Source organism: Setaria viridis, chromosome 5 (assembly GCF_005286985.2).
Source record: "Setaria viridis chromosome 5, Setaria_viridis_v4.0, whole genome shotgun sequence".
Classification (NCBI taxonomy): Eukaryota; Viridiplantae; Streptophyta; class Magnoliopsida; order Poales; family Poaceae; genus Setaria; species Setaria viridis.
The window spans coordinates 8,030,971-8,047,070 of NC_048267.2; the positions used below are offsets into that span (position 1 = coordinate 8,030,971).

General features: G+C 45.1%; 2 protein-coding genes across 5 annotated transcripts; both read right to left on the bottom strand.

Annotated features, from left to right (window-relative positions):
* Positions 1-4,564: 4,564 nt before the first annotated feature.
* On the bottom strand, positions 4,565-8,125 carry LOC117856771 (uncharacterized). 4 transcript variants are annotated; one of them, XM_034739160.2, is made up of 9 exons: positions 7,940-8,076; positions 7,604-7,745; positions 7,144-7,230; positions 6,339-7,063; positions 5,990-6,202; positions 5,520-5,886; positions 5,357-5,412; positions 5,189-5,253; positions 4,565-5,006 (listed from the first exon to the last, which is right to left on the bottom strand). In XM_034739160.2, the coding sequence occupies exons 3-6, from the start codon at positions 7,178-7,180 to the stop codon at positions 5,656-5,658; spliced, it is 1,206 nt and encodes a 401-aa protein (XP_034595051.1). In that variant the 5' UTR covers positions 7,181-7,230; positions 7,604-7,745; positions 7,940-8,076; the 3' UTR covers positions 4,565-5,006; positions 5,189-5,253; positions 5,357-5,412; positions 5,520-5,655. The 4 variants fall into 4 exon arrangements, with proteins under 4 accessions (XP_034595051.1, XP_072150261.1, XP_034595050.1 ...); XM_072294160.1 differs by lacking the exon at positions 7,604-7,745 and having other exon boundaries at positions 7,925-8,125; XM_034739159.2 differs by lacking the exon at positions 7,604-7,745 and having other exon boundaries at positions 7,940-8,124.
* A 420-nt stretch (positions 8,126-8,545) lies between these two features.
* LOC117856770 (factor of DNA methylation 1) lies at positions 8,546-12,529 on the bottom strand. Its single transcript, XM_034739157.2, has 7 exons — positions 12,274-12,529; positions 11,026-12,160; positions 10,355-10,536; positions 9,828-9,917; positions 9,462-9,740; positions 9,130-9,342; positions 8,546-9,040 (listed from the first exon to the last, which is right to left on the bottom strand). Exons 2-7 carry the CDS (start codon positions 12,125-12,127, stop codon positions 8,807-8,809), a joined length of 2,100 nt encoding a protein of 699 aa, XP_034595048.1. The 5' UTR covers positions 12,128-12,160; positions 12,274-12,529; the 3' UTR covers positions 8,546-8,806.
* Positions 12,530-16,100: the final 3,571 nt, after the last annotated feature.

Here is a 16,100-nt window from a genome sequence, read left to right on the forward strand (position 1 = left end):
AGCACTCTGCATCTTTCTCAATCGTCACGCGAAGGTTATCGAGAGCTATCTCTTGTTGCTCATTACGCAAGGTCAAAGACTTAACCTCAGCATAGAGGTCTTTATTGTTCGCTTCCATTTGAGCAATTTGATCCTTTAGCCTCTGTACCTCGGCAGCGAGATCTGCTTGCTCAATGCGTAGGTCTTCCATCTCGTTGAAAACATTTTCACAACCAAGTTTTCCAGCAATCATCCCTTTCATTGTGAACGTCGTCATCAATGAGCAAAGCTCAAGTCCATTGAGACCATCGATTCATGACTCAAAGGCTGCCAAAAAGAATACATTAGGATTTTCTCTACAAGCGAAACAAAAAAATAAATAATAAAAACGTCATTAGCAAAGGTGTTAACCTTTCGAATCGAAAAATTGATATTGCGGAATTTCAGTGTTAGCCTCACCAAAGTTAACATCTGCGCCTTTGAAGGAATCCCCTTTTTCAACATTTGTTTCAAATGACGTCATGTCTCTAACCAATCTCAGTTCATCTGAGTCAAGTTGACTCAAGGAAAGCAACGCACGAGCAGCAGTTTCACCATCTGCGCAAGCCAGGCAATTTAATAGCAGGACAAATTGAATACAAAACAAAAACACAAAGTAACATTGGAGACAAGTCAAAGGTAACCTTTAGGGGGAGAGCAAATCCCTTTACCCTTTACATATGAGGGAATCTCAAGAACCTTAGGAAAGGAGAAATCCTCATCAGTCTTGGACGTAAGAGAATTCCTTTCGTCAGCAATCTCAGGGGGCAAGGTCTCATTGTCTTTGCTTTCTTGAGAATTTAGCACAGGAGACAAATTAAGAGGCAATTTATTAGATGAGCCATCAACATGCTTGGCCCCGCATGACTCGGGCGTCAATACTTTGCTAAAAACAGCTGTGTCTTTGTCACAGTCAATTGGATCCTCATCTAAATAAATCACGCTTTCATCTTGATCCAAAATGTCAATCATCCTAGCAAAGGCAGTAGCGGAGGTGCTAGGCATTTCGGCCTCAAAATTGAAATGCATGTCCTCCATACGCTGATAGTATTCAGCAACCGAGCCTCAATGTTGATCAATTTCACATTCAAGAGCATCAGTTCCACCAAACTATCATGAGGAGCATCCGCAGGCTCGGGTGTGGGGGTCGCCTTAGCTCCCGGTGCAACTCCGCGTTCAATCTCATGATGCTTAGAAGCAACACTTTGAGTTTCAAGCACTTGGAGTGAAGGCGAGCCCTCAACACTTGGCGGTGCGCTGGGAATTATCTTACGTTGTTTAATAGCGGCACCAGCAGTTTCAATTTCTCTTTTACGTTTCTACAGTGCCGTTACAACTTTCATGGATTCAGAAACATCTAATGACCCAGCAACGACCAGTTTTTTCTTCTTGGAAAGCCTTTTCTTCTTGACCTTGGGAATCTGAGAGCCAACGTTTCCCGGCAAAACTATTTTCTTCGCAGGCCTACCAGGACGCAGGTGCGGGCTGTAAGAAATTTTCATCTCGTCAAACACCTGATTGATTCATCCACCGTGTTTCAAAGCTATCATCGCAGTCTCGTGTTCCTTCAATGAATAGTTACCAATCAGAAGAACAGCCTGCCTCTCAATTTCAGCCATGAACTCTGCATCTGATACCCCATCTGGCTTTTTAACACCAAATTTTGGAAATTTAATCTCTAGGTCTGTGTCGGGGATCCTTTTGTTAACAAAACTAGTTGGTTTCCAACCATAGCGCGAGGGCCAGATGCCAGCAGCCAAAAACTCTTCAATGGCATCTCGACTAGAAACAACTTGACTGACTTGGAAATAAGCAGATGTCCCTGGTGAAGAGCGGCTTCGACGGCTAAGAGTGGGCGCGAATTCCAGTTCCATATCCTCAATTCTTGCAGGCTAAAGGGTACTCCAAAATTTCCTTACCCTCAAAATTTTTTCCAGCAACAACAGGAATGGTTGCATAGAACCAATACGAATCCCACTTCTTTGACCACTTATTTTTCTGGCCTGGGGCGAGGGCAACTGGCATTATGTTTCGACCCAACCACCACGTTCGGAAAGTGCAGCATCCATACTGCACCTCGAATTCTTCTTCACCAATAATAATATGCTTCTTTTGGAGATGCAATTCAAAATGGCGGGAGAAAGACTCTGCATCTATTTCACCTCTAAAAGAACGACTACACCAAAAATAGTTTAGGAGCCGGGGGATAGAATTTGGGGTTAGCTGATGAATTCGGACCTTGTATGCAACAAGAACATCTACGAAAGTTTTTTCCAATGGAAATCTTAGCCCAGCCACGAAGAAATCTCAAAAGACCACACACTCATTAGGCTGTGGAACAGGAATATCCTCGTCCCTAGGGGGCTGGCAATCTCCAGTGTTGAAATATCCCTTCTTGACATAGAAGTCAATGTCATTCTGACTAACCAAAGAACAGCCAAAAAAGCAACTGGTGGGAGTTTCCGCAACCAGATGTTTCACATTAGCATCCACATCTTCAAGATCATCACCTCCTTCTTCTCCTTCTCCTTCTCCTTCTTCTCCTTCTTCTTCTTCTTCTTCTTCTTCTTCTTCTTCTTCTTCTTCTTCTTCTTCTTCTCCTACACCCTCAGCAGTATCACCATCATCAAAATTGCTAGATCTATCCTCATTAGATCCCCCCTTAGATGAACTGTTAGCTTCGCGGGCATGTTGAGTGCCGCCCAGGTCTTCATCTCCCACGTGAGGTGGTTCAATATCAGGATGCACCGGATTGTTGACCTGGATATCATGAGCAATCAGATTCACCGGATCGGCAGCAGGGTTTCCTTGAGCGTTGGGATCCATTAGATTGGCAGCAGCCAGCTCCTCCTCAGTCATCAATCTAGCAGTACTTTTAACGCATGCCACTTTATCTATCAAAAAAACAAATTTGTATAACATTCAATTCATACCAAGTGCAGTGCTAACTTAAAGAAAGAAAATCACCTTTGCTAGATCAACAAAGGATGAATCGAAAGGGATGCACGAATCTCAAAGCACGAAATCAGAAAGCAGCGACGGCACTTGTCAAAGCGAGGGTGCAGAAAAGTTACCACACCCCCCAATGGTAACCGTGCTCAACAGTAAAAAAGCAAGGGCAAAATAGTCATTTAACTACCTTCGCAGAGAGATCCAATCCAGCGAGCAGGGAGACGTTTTTCAATCCTTGATCGAGATCAAATGATATTTCGAGGGTTCAGCCCGCTGGAGTGGACCTCGCCCCCGAGGGGCTACTATTGGGGATATGGATTTGGATTGTTAACATCACCCTCGCACGCCGCTTTAGAGAATTGGATCATCACAATGATAATCAAAATGATGTTCACCTTCGCTCAAAGCTAACACCCTCGTTTCCTTTTATTACCTTCATCACCTCGCCTGCGAGGGTGCGGCAAAATTATTTTGATCGTGTATGCAGGTTTTCGCACTGGAGGGCACGAAGCGAAGGTATTCGGCAAACTTGGCAGAGCGAGGCGAAGGTTGTGAGCACATTCGATGTCCGAAATCCAAGGCCCATTCAAGATCATTTGGGCGAAGGTGTGAAGGATTAGGGTCACGTTGTGAACGTGACCCCGGTGGCATGAATAGCGTGACTCGGTTAGGGTGTACAAATCGGATTAGGACTCTTTCTTTACCAAAATGTACAGCATATTCTTAGAATGTAGTGGTTGAGTGAGGGTAAATTCGGTATGTAAAAGTCGTTGGCCTCCCTATAAAAAAGGAGGCACCACCACAGGTTCATATTTTTAAGAAATACAAGCCTTAAGAGTTTTGTTTTCCATTTGTGTGTGCTTTCTTTAAGTGTTCGAACCAGCTAAAATTCATATTCCTAAGTAAATTCCCTCCATCAACTCCAACCACTAATTCTCATGCTTCTTTCTGTTAGTTGCCAAACACACCACACGGTCTACTATAAGAAACTTTGACTAGAAATTTCTAATAAAAATATTATATGTTAGAATATATCTACTACTAACATCAATCTCACGTTGTCAATATATTTAATTTTTATATATTGATTACCAAAGCTAAAAATGTTTAACAAACAAAAAATGGGAATAATTTTGGAATTCCAAATATCTTTGTGATAGGTGGGAATATCGTATACTACCTCCGATTGGATATTTTATTTAAGTCTTAGACAAGTCGATTCAGCCACCCACCTTTCGCCCATAAATTGAATTATCACCCACTTTTCACCCATGAATTGAATTATCTCATTTGTTGTAGGGTTGTCCTTCCATACTTTCTTTTTATTGTTGACAAAGCTAGTCGGTTGCCAGTAAGTCGGCCCGTGTTCAATCACGGCCAGGGTGGGTGGGTGCTCACCTCTTAGAAACAATTCAGGAAAAGCTTTGCGACTTATTAAATAAAGCTAAAATACTCCCGTCATCTCTCCCAAATGAGTTTAGAGAGAGGGGTGTCAGCGGTAGGGCTGCCGGCGGTGGTGGTGGTGGCAATGAGACTCCTCTACAATACTTCTGCTGGAATCGCTAACGTGTGGAGAGAGGTACTGCAGGGGATCTGCTTCCAGTGGTGGGCAGTAGGATAATAACATAAGCATTAAGTGTGCACATTTTACACGAAAATATTAGAGGCACCATAGACATCTTGTCTACCCCCATAATCATTGTGCTAAACTCTAAAACTACGACTGAATATATTTGTTGTTGTGGGAATATTTTATAGGATAACCAACTCGAAATGGATTATTCACTCACACGAGAAAGGAGACACTGCCTACAATGAAATGTTTGGATGCAACATCGAGTTCCTAGTTACAGTTCACAATATTACATCCCCTCATTCATCTTCCTCGGAAGGTATGTCCCTCGAGCCATTTCATCTCCTCCATCTTCAGAGCCAGAAGAGTGTTTAGATGGTGATTTTGCAGGGAAACGCAGGTATCCAGTTCAGTCAACCAAATGCTCCACTCACATCAGTATGCTTCAGAGTAGAGTTTGCTCCTGCAAAACCATCACCACATCAAATGGGACACCTCAAACAACGCAAGAGCGCAGTAATTCAGCCAGTCAGTGGGAAATGTTATTGCATTGATTTTTTCTGAACAAAATAATACAGGAATCATGAAACCAACACCAAGTAGCTGAAAAAGGTACAGATGCTGAAAATAGGTAGCATGACTAACCGATCACGCATGCCAGGACTTTGCACTACCACATATGTACACCTGCAAAAGATACAGACACCTAGCTGATAGGAGCACGAAAGCCACGGGTTAGTATCATTCAGTTAACCAATCACATCAGTGTTTAGGACGGAAGCGGCAACAGCACCACATGAGCATATCACATACGCTTGTAATGTCGTTACGCAATGGAACGCAGAGCAGTGGCGGAGCATGCAGAGAAACTGAGAGGGGGCCAATAACAGAGGAGATTAGTATACATAGAGTGTTTAAGTAGTTAAATTAGCTGTTCCTTTAAGAAATTTAGGAGGTTAGGGGGGGCATGGCCCACCTTGGCCACAATGAAGCTCTGCCAGTGACGCAGAGGATGCATCTCCTATGTCAAGAGGGAATGAGCAGCGCAGGGCTCCCACAACGGCACCAACAGGGATTATTGGCTTGGTGGTCACACCGATCAGGGTGCCTCTTCAGCCCCTCCTGCGCTTGGTTATCATCTCCATTTGTCCGTACAGGTAGAGAACCTCCTTCATCGTCGCCTTCCGGCCTTTCCTGAAGTTCCAGAACACAGGCACCACGTGCCGCTCACTGGGGTTGTACTCGTTTATCTCCATCAGCGCAGTCTTCACCGCATTGCACACATCATCGCCGTACTCAAACCGCAGGAGCTTCAGTTTTGCATCATCTTCGTCTAAAACTTCCTGCAACAAACGAGGATTGGTTATGATTTCTGGACAAATACTAACCTCTATAAACGACAAAGATATATAATACCTTAGCTGGATAGAAAAAAACAGCAAATACCTTATGCTCTCCATTAACCTGAACAGCCACAAAAGGATGCCAGGATGGCTTCTTCAGTTCACCCTGCCAACTTTCAACCAGCTTTGCAGCTTTGGTCTGGTAATCGACGTTTCCATATTTTCTCTTACATGCATTTTGAAATGGCTTCTCGTCAAGTTCTCCCATTCTTTTGGTCCCAATAGCTGGCCGGCCATTTAACTCGTCCTCCAAACCCTGAGCATCACGATGCTCACAACAATCATTTCATCAATGGAAAACATCTTATGAACATCAACTGATGGAGAACACGTTAGGTGCATGGTAATTGCTAAACATACAACACATATAAAATAAAATAATGGAGCAGTACCATAGTAAGCTCTTTTCGGGCTTGCAGTAGCTCATCGTTACTTTGACGCTCTTTGCTCACAAGAGTTCCGTTCAAATCTTCCAGGTCGTCATTCTTGTCTTCCAGCTCCCCAATCCACTTCGTTAGCCTGTCATTCTTTGCTTGCAGCTTCTCATTACTCTCCGTCAGGCCCTCATTCTTGACTTGCAGACCCTCATTCCGCTTTGTTAGGCCAGCATTCTCGGCATGCAGTTCCCCATTCCGCTTCCTCATCCTATCATTATTGGCTTGCACCTCCTCATTCTGCTTCACCAAGTCGACATCCTTGGCCTTCAGCTCCTCATTCTGCTTTGTCAGGCTGCCATTCTTTGCTAGCAGCTCCTCATTCCACTTCGTTAGGCCGCCATTCTTGATTTGCAGCTCCAAATTCTGCTTGCTAATACCATCTATATTGGATCTCAGCTCCTCATTCTCCTTCACCAGGACATCATTCTTGGCTTGCAGGTCCTTATTCTGCTTCATCATGCCATCATTCTTGGCCTGCAGATCCTCATCCTGCTTTCTCATTCCCTCATTCTGCTTTCTCAAGCACTGCATCTCTTTCGCCTTCTGAGCCAGCTCAACTCTCAGCTTCTGATTCGCCTCACAGTATCCAAGCTCTTTCACATCCACATCTAGTTGAGCCCTCAGGTCTTCGACCTCCATTAAAATCCTCTGAGAATCCTCGCACGCTACCTTTGAATGCTCTGCCCATGGGTGAAAAAAATTAAAACCATGGTATGAAGAAAAGAGTGAAAGATTGAAGCATGTTTTCAGTAACACATACCTCCATTGCCAACCAGACTCGTCAAATCTTTGGACATAACTGCTGCATTCCTCTTCCTGCTTCCAGATTCTGCCCCAAGATTCTGACCTGCTGCCACCGAAAAACAAAGAACGCTTCAGCAAGTGTAAGCAAGATAGCCTGCGACAGGTAAAGCAATGCGAGTATACATCACAAAATGTTCCTGCCAACCTGTGGATATTACACATCACAGTTGAACACACAAAAATAGTTAAAGGAACGAGGAAACGAGATAACTGAACACAATGATTTTTTTCCCAAAAATCTAAGCAATAAGATGTGTCGACAAAACTGATGATCCAAGTAATTTAGAGTTGACATATGGTGGCAGCCTTCAGAAACTTTGCACTCTTGATTGACTAAATGTCATAGTTGATTTCACTTTACATTTGCCTTAATTCAAGTGCAGTTATTCGTAAGAAACTGTTTCGCGTCAATATACCTATGCCTACAAGTTCCCACGACTCAGATAGTCAGATTGATGCGCTTGGGGACCAAAAGGCTTGTGCCTCCAATCGAAAGAGTATGCGACCCTCATCCAAAGGTCGCAACTTTGTGGGGAAATGAAACGAACGATTAGTAACCTGGTATCGAAATGCATCATAGATCAGACTTGGTATCGAGAGGTAGTAGATAAACTAAACTGCAGGGGAGTAGTACTAGCAGATCCCTCAAGGCAGGCTCCCTCGTAAACCAAAAAGAAAAACAAAAAAAAGAAAAAAGAACAAGAAGAAAATGCGATGAGGTAAAAGAAAAGGCAAACCGTGGCTTCTCTTACCACCACCAGCAGCACTTCGATCAACGCCACGGTTCATGGGTGGCCCGCCGGATTCTCCAGTCTCGTCCCCTCCGCCGGCGGGGGCCATGGCTACGGCGGCGGAGGAAGAGTGCTACGGCGGCGGAGGAAGAGGGCACTGATGAAGAGTGAGGGGGCTTTTATTGTCTTTCTTGCCTCCTGTCCTCCCGCAACCACAATAACACTCTTAAAAGGGAAAAATATATATATTATTATTATTATTTCAGTTGCCTACTATAGTTATTGTGTCATCAATCTAAAACAACTTACTGAATATATTTGTGATCGTGGCCTCGTGGGAACATTTTCTAGGATAACCAATTTAAAATGGATTATTTACTCATATGAGTGCACTAATTCAGCCAGTCAGTGGGAAATGCTGTTTGCATAGATTTTTCTGAACAAATGAATGTAAGTATCATCAAACCAACACCAAGTACCTAAATTACGGTACAAATGCTGAAAATATGCAGCATGATTAACCGATTACGCATGAAAGGTCAGATGATAGCACACAAGATAAAGGCCAAGCAGGCTATCACTTGCACTACTGCATATGTACACCTGCACAATATACAGACACCTAAGTAGGGCACGAAAGCCACGGGTTGGTATTATTCAGTTCACCGATCACATCAGTTTTTAGGGCCTGAAGCGGCAACAGCACAACCACATGCTTCCACACATCACATACGCTTGTAATGTCGTTACGCAATGGAACATTAACACAGAGGATACATCTCCTATGTCAGGAGGGGATCGAGCAGCACAGGGCCCCCACAATGGCACCAATGGCGCGCATGCACGACTACTTATTGGCTTTGCAGTCAGGCGGCCTAGGGCACCTCATCAGCCCCTCCTGCGCTTGGTTGTCGTCTCCATCTGCCCGAAAAGGTACTTGAGCACCTCCTTCGTCGTCGCCTTCCGGCCTTTCCTGAAGTTCCACAGCTCGGGCACAACATACCGACCACTGGGGTTGTATTCATTTATCTCCATCAGCGCGGTCTTCACCGCATTGCACACGTCATCACCATACTCAATCCACAGGAACTTCAGTTTTGCATCATCATCATCTAGAACTTCCTGCAATGAACAAGGACGAGGACAACTATTAGTTCCAATACTAGCCTCTATAAAGATAACACAACAGTCAGATAGAACACGGTAAATACCTTATCTTCTCCATTAACCTGAACAACCTTAAAAGGATGCCAGGATGGCTTCTTCAGTTCCTCCTGCCAATTTGTGATCAACTCTGCTGCTTTGACCTGGTAATCATCGTTTCCAAATTTCCTCCTACATGCATTTTGAAATGGTTTTTCATCAAGTTCTCCCATTCTTTTTATCCCAATAGCTGCCCGCCCATTTAGCTCATCCTCCAAGCCCTGATCATTGTGATAACCATTTGATCAGTGAGAAAAAACCTTATGAGCATCAACTGATAGAGAACACATCAGGTGCATTTTAATTGCTAAACATATAGTACATAGAAAAAGAGCGGTACCATAATCAATTCTTTCCGGGCTTGTTGTAGCTCGTCGTTACTTTCACGCTCTTTCCTCACAAGATCTCCACTCAAATCTTCCAGCCGTTTCTTCTCACGCTCTAATCTTTCACTCAGCTTCTCCATCTTCTCATGAATATCACCATCATCATCTCCCTCCAAATGTTTCATTACTTGGAGTGTACCATTCAACCGTGCAACTTCGAGCTCAAGTTGCTGCTTCTCATGCAGTTCCTTTTCCAGTTGGAGCATCCTTGCGAATACATCTTCCTTTTCCCTCTGATGTTATTAAAATGTATTAATTCTCATCACCAGAACCTACAGTGACCATCTAGAAAGCAACATATAAGTAAGAAAGGGGCAAACCTTCTGGTCATCCAATAGCTTCAGAACATCGAAGTCAGCCCTCTGCTGCTCTATACTGGCTAACTCAAGTTCACTATTATCATCTTTCGCCTGCACAATTTCAAAAGAAACTTTAAGTAATTATATAAGATATTGCTGTATGCAATCATGCTATCATACCAATATGCTCTAACTGTCATCATTAGTTTATGAGCCTAGCAAGCTTTGGTGCATGCACTTAGGATGTAGAAAGAGAACCGGTATTCTGTGAATGTCATAGAACTTAGATGATAAAATACTTCATAACAATACATCCCTTGTCAAAGTGAAAGTACTGATGATATATAATTTTAAACAACCTGTACAAGTTTGAAATGGAAATATAAAACAGCAACAGTAAATCCTTGTTTTCAAAGTAATCTCAATCACTTAACCAAAAGAATGGTTGCCACCCTGTTAGTCCAGATTAGTGCACCATAAGCATGATATTTCAGCAGAGCTTACATGAGCATAGCCTAGTGCTTCATTCGTATAGTTGTTTTGCTTACCTTCTGCTTCTCATCATCGAGTGTCTTCCAGTCGTTAGCATTCTCAGCTGACAGCTTTTCAAGTTGCTTAGCTCGTGAATTCAGTTCTCTCCTCTTATTTTCTAATTCTTGCCTCAAGTTGTCATTTTCTTGGAAAATTCGCAGAGCATTTTCACGAGCCCTGCGATGAAGATTTCGCATTTCTGAAAAAGAGGATACAAAATTATGGATGAGTTAATTTATAAAAGAGAAAAATTGCTTTGTTAAATTTGTAAAGCAAAGAAATTAAAGCTAAGTAATCAAAGTTAACAATTGGAGGAGGTTTGTTCATACGTGTAAGCATTGTTCATCTCATCAGGTAATTCGTAGTTTTACAGATAAATATAATGTTAAAAAAGGAATCGAGTAATTTCATGCAGAATGGCATTACTATCAGAAAAACCCTGCATTCATCTAACCAACCCACAACATCATTTCTCTATGTAACCCATGTCCAATATAAGACTATTACAAAACTAACTTCAGGACTTACATGCAAAATATCTAATAATATGCAATGGTACAAGATAGAATTAACATCTGAGATCTGCTCTGTTACAAATAAGTTTCTGTTTCACAGCCATGACTAGAAATGTCACCATCTAAACCATCAAGTAGAGCCGAAAGAAAGGAAGCAAAATTGTACAGATTACCTTCATTGTACGCCTCGTGTAGCTTCCTGTTGTCCTCCTCAAGCCGTGAGATCGAGAGTTCTGTTGCATTCTTCTTTGTCTCCAAATCCTGCAAGTATCGGTTCTTTTCCTCTATCTGAGATGCCAGTCTTGCAACCATCTCCCCTGACTTCTCTAACTCAGTTTTGGAGACCTCATCTATTGTTTTCAGGATGGTACGCTTCCTCAAGAACCTTCCCACCACAGTCCCTCCATTGTAATCCCCCTCTCGGGCAACCCACCCATAAACCTTTACCTCACCTTCGCCACCCTCCCCCTCTGCAGCACCTAGACCACTATTCCTAGTCTCAAATTCCTTCTTCCCCAGCTTATTCACACTAAAATGGTTCTCTAGCGTAAGCGCATCATTAAATCCACTCCAATCATTGGTAAACCTCACGATTGCAAAGGTTTCCATGCCTTCTATCTCATCGATAAACAAAGGCACAACCTCAACAAAACTAAACATGGCTACTCTACCAGCAAACTCCTCAGCATTGAACCCTGCACCGGCTGCAAGAACACAAGCCCATGGCCAAGCATACCTCTCAACCTCCCGTGGCGGCCCCACGTTCTCCGCCGGCGCAGAACTGGATCCCGTAGGACCAACATTGGCTTTCGCCTCCGCGGTGGCACTTCCACTGCCATTGGCGTTAGCAGGGGCGGGCTTAATGGCACCGAGGATGCCAGTGATACCGACAAGGTCTTCCGCGAAGGACGGATCGGTGCGGACAAAGCGGGCGAAGGCGCGGTGAGACGCGCGCTCGCGGCCGTGGCGGCAGTGCTTGCTGGAGACGCCGATGCCGTCGGCGTGCTGGAGGAGGTCCTTGATCTTGTACCCCTGCTTCTTCTTGCCGGGGCAGAAGGGGCAGCGGAAGGTGCCGTCCGGGTTGCGCACCCGGTGCTTGCCGGATGTGAGGAGGCGGAAGGATTGCTCCTCGTAGTCGCTCTCCGCGTCCGAGTCGTCCTCGGAGTCGTCGTCGGAGTCCTCGGATTTGGGGTCCGCTAATCCGGCGGCCTCCGCGGCGGCCTCGGCCTCGGCCTCCTCGTAGGGGTCGATGTAGTCGTCCATGTCAAGATCCATCCCCGGAGCTCAGGGATTCAACAGAGACGATTCCTGAACGCAAATACAGCGGTTATTGATCGAAATTTTACAGGAACGACGCGATTTTTCTCCCCAAATGTTCTTCGATCCAAACATACTACGAAAGAGGAACCGAAAGGACTCACCTTCCCCCGAACTGGAGCACGATCGCTCCAAATGGCAGCGAAACTGGATGAAATTGGGGGGAGAAACCCCCGCCCTATATAAAGCCCGGGCGAAATCGCGTTCTCACGCACCACGATTGAACGCAACGACGCCGCCCTCGCTGGATTTATGGTGGCATGGCGGAAATCGGCGAGAAAGGCAACAGCTTTACTGGGCAAGGATTAACACCTGCATTCCATTCCAGTCCTGGGGTTTTGGGGGCGGCGCACGGGAGAGATGCCACTGGTACGGGGTGGGACGATGATATGTGGGGTCCATTTCAGCCCGTCGACGGTGGCCGGGACCACGTGTCAGGGACTCTGACACTTTGACTCCTTTGGGAAGCGTTACGTGGGCCCGAGTTCATCCGGCTCATTAACTTTAGGTCATCTCAAGATGTTTTTCCTTTTTTTTCTCGTTTCACTGTTGAAATCCCACCCACCTCCATCTAAAGGAAATATTGAAATTTCTAGGAAAATAGTTAATTTGGTTAATGCATTAATGATGGAATAAAAAGTTTCCCCTTTTTTCATAGAGCGTATAATTCGTTGACAGAAGAGTTTGATACTAAGATTTGGAGAAAATTTACAGCAGAGGTACAGCAAAAGATTTCATTTGATCTTCCCATTTAACATATGGTTAAAAGGCAACGCATGTAGATTTTCTCCCTTCTCTAGTTGGATGGAATTCACGCTTATAGCGTAAAGAGTAATAGTTAAATAGGCTTGTAAACAAACTAGGTGTCATTTGGTAAATTTAATAAAAAAAACAGCACACTGCACATACCCTACTGGCACGAGTAAATAATCTTTCTGTATATATGCATGACACAGGTAATAAGTAAATAAGCTTGTATACAAAGATAGTAATAGTTAAACAAGATTCTATAGGAACCAACTGTCATGTCTATATTATACTATTATTATTTTGTACATGACAAAAGGTAATAATTAAATAAGACTGTCTATAAACCAACTGTCAATTCCTAAGTATATATGCTACTATTACTCGGTACATGAAAAAGAGTAATAACTAAATACAATTGTATCAAACCAACTGTCATATCTCTGTATGATACAAGGTAAATCAAATACAAACCAATTATTAATTCATACATATTATTATTACTCTGGACAACATAAAAGGCAATATTAAATAAAATTGTTTACTACACAACTGTCATTTCAAAATATTGCTATTATTCTTTACAAGATAAAAAGGTAACGGTTAATTCAGCTTAATGCATACCAATCGTAATTTCTTCAGTAAATTCAAATTAAAATCAGCACAAACATATAAATAATCCATGTTTTAAGTGCATAGGTTGGTGCTTGAATCTAGATCGATGAAAAGAAATGATCTTAACAATTTTGCAAGCAAAATTAAAAATAGAAAGAAATTCAGTGGTTTTTCTTACTCTTATATCCTTTCCCACAAGTTGGTTCATCTTGAACGGTTGTTGCGGCATCTTCCACTCCATGATCCTTCAATGAGATTATCATTATGGCACCCATGAACTAGACTCGAGTCAACAATGTCTCAAGGATTAGAGAGAACCTTGGGGATTCCATGGACGTTGGGGTGGCAACTGTGGTGGAGCAGTGACACAAGGAATGGTTAGCTACAGATCTATCTAGCATGTCTTATCGACTTATCGTCGAAGAGCGGTGCAGGGCAGTATGCTGGTTCGTCATAGATAGCAAAGGTCCATTGTCGCAATAAGTAAGGCAAAAGGAAGAGGGAGAGGTGTGCGGCCATGTCAGGTTGAGGACAATAGGCATGGCGATGATTAAAAAAAAGGGGGTGGCAGTATGTGGAATGCTACAAGAGGAGGGTGCTCTATCCGCCAGAGAAGCATGGTTGGTTCTACGCAAATGATAGGAAGGGGCGGCGGTGTGTGGGAGCATTGTAGTGGCCCGACCAAGATGAAGGAGAAAGCGCGGTCTGCAGTCATGTTGGGGTTGAGGACGATAGGCATGGCGATGATAAAAAGGAGCGGCGGGCGGCGGCGCATGGGACGGTACAAGAGGAGCGTACTCGAGCTCTTAGGGTTTTGATTGTTGCAATATCTACAACAGTCGGGGCATAAATCAAGGGTCAAGATCCTTGATTTAGATATAGAAAGAATGAAAATACCCTCAACCGACATCCGACGCTACAGAACCATCGAACGGTTCACATTGCTGCCATTTTGCACTGCAACATATGGCCCCGTAACACATGAGAAGAATGGGTATTGAGTCGGATGGTTGGGAAATACTCAAGGATTGAAATGTGGGAGCAAGATTGTCAAGAGAAATTACAAATCACCAATTTTCGAATTTCTTATCGAGTCAAAATTGTTAGTTCGTTCGGACGGCGTTCGGACGGTTCTCGGGTACATGTAGTAGAACAGAGGATTTATCCCAATTCCCATGGTACATTATCAAATTTTGCAGATCAGAACCGGAAAAGGAGTCAGTTGTCTGCTCGAGTCATCTTCCTTAGGCAAAAGAGAGTACAACATTTTTGTGATTGGTTTTACGAAGAGAGGCTTTATGGCATGCCGGATCCTTGCTCTCTTGGTCTTTTTTTTCTTGCACCAGGCTTACTCTACCTTAGTCCCTGGGCTAAACTTTAAGCCATGCTAAAGTTTAGCCCCCTTAAATGGAGGGTTAAAGTTTAGCCCCCTTGGGCTGTTTGAAAATTAGGCTAAACTTTAGCACCTAGGTTTACAAAAGACTCATTTACCCCCACTTCCTTCCTTCCTCCTATCTCTTCTTCTCTCTCTTCCCCTTCTCTCGCTCTTCTCCCCACCTCCCCCAGCCGCGCCAGCCTCCTCGCACGCCGGCGGCCCTGCGCCCACCCGGCCTCCGCGCCCCTAGCTGCCCTCCCTCCCCCGCTGGGAGCCAGTGGCCACGCGGCCAAGCTCCCCTCCCTCCCTGCATCGGCAGCCGGTGGCTGTGCCCGCGTGCCCAAGCTCACGTTACTCCCCGCGCCGGGAGCTGGCGGCCGCGTCCCAGCCTCCTTCCTCCCTGCGTCGCGCTCGACTCCCCGCACACCAGAAGGTCGCTTCACTCCACTCCACCCCGCCTCCCCTCTGCATGCTCCGATGGTGGCTCGAGGTCCGACGAAAGCCTAAGGCAGAGCCCCGCGCGGCACAACCGAGCTGCGGTGGGCGAGCAATGGCAGAGCCCCATGCAGCAGCACGAGCTCCGACGAGCGCCGGACCTCTCGCTAAGCCGGTAGCCGCGAGCTCTTCCGCGTGCCACGGCGCTAGGCCGGAGGCCATGAGCACGCAGCCGGCCGCCCCGGATCCAGCGTCAGGGGCGCCGCCAAAGAACTCGGCCGAGGCGGAGGCGGAGGCGGAGGCAAGAGGAGGGCGGCGGGGGCGAGGTTGGGCGGCAGAGGCGGCGGGGCCGGCCGGAGGCGGCTTGGCCGGCGAGGTGGAGGCGAGTGCAGTGCGGAGGAGAGAGAGGGGGGTGCGGGAGGGCAACCAGGGAAAGATGGTCCTTGGAACCACTTTTAACACCCATTAGCCCATTTTAGCACCCCTTAAGGGGCTAAAGGAAAAGGGGGGCTAAAGTTTAGCACCCCTCCTTTAGCCTAAAATGGGGCTAAAAGAGGCGGGCTAAACTTTAGGCCCCCCCTCCAAACAGGGCTTAACTCAACTTTGAGAATGCCAGACATAAATTTTACCTATTTTAGTTTAGGGCACTAGTTTTGAGGTCCGATAAACCGTTTCGAGCACTATAGAGTCCTGCCACCTCTTCACACTATACCTCCATACGACCCCTACACACTCCAGAGCTCATTACCCGTGGCTAGC

Excerpts from the sequence above, each read along its gene's own strand:
- LOC117856771 (XM_072294160.1), bottom strand. The coding sequence starts at position 8,027 with ATGGCCCCCGCCGGCGGAGGGGACGAGACTGGAGAATCCGGCGGGCCA. Across the intron at positions 7,064-7,143 it reads GAGTCTGGTTGGCAATGGAG|AGCATTCAAAGGTAGCGTGC; the intron begins GTATGTGTTACT and ends ACCCATGGGCAG. Across the intron at positions 6,203-6,338 it reads CCCGAAAAGAGCTTACTATG|GGTTTGGAGGACGAGTTAAA; the intron begins GTACTGCTCCAT and ends CGTGATGCTCAG.
- LOC117856770 (XM_034739157.2), bottom strand. The coding sequence starts at position 12,127 with ATGGATCTTGACATGGACGACTACATCGACCCCTACGAGGAGGCCGAG. Across the intron at positions 9,918-10,354 it reads TCGATGATGAGAAGCAGAAG|GCGAAAGATGATAATAGTGA; the intron begins GTAAGCAAAACA and ends GAAATTGTGCAG. Across the intron at positions 9,343-9,461 it reads CCCGGAAAGAATTGATTATG|GGCTTGGAGGATGAGCTAAA; the intron begins GTACCGCTCTTT and ends CACAATGATCAG.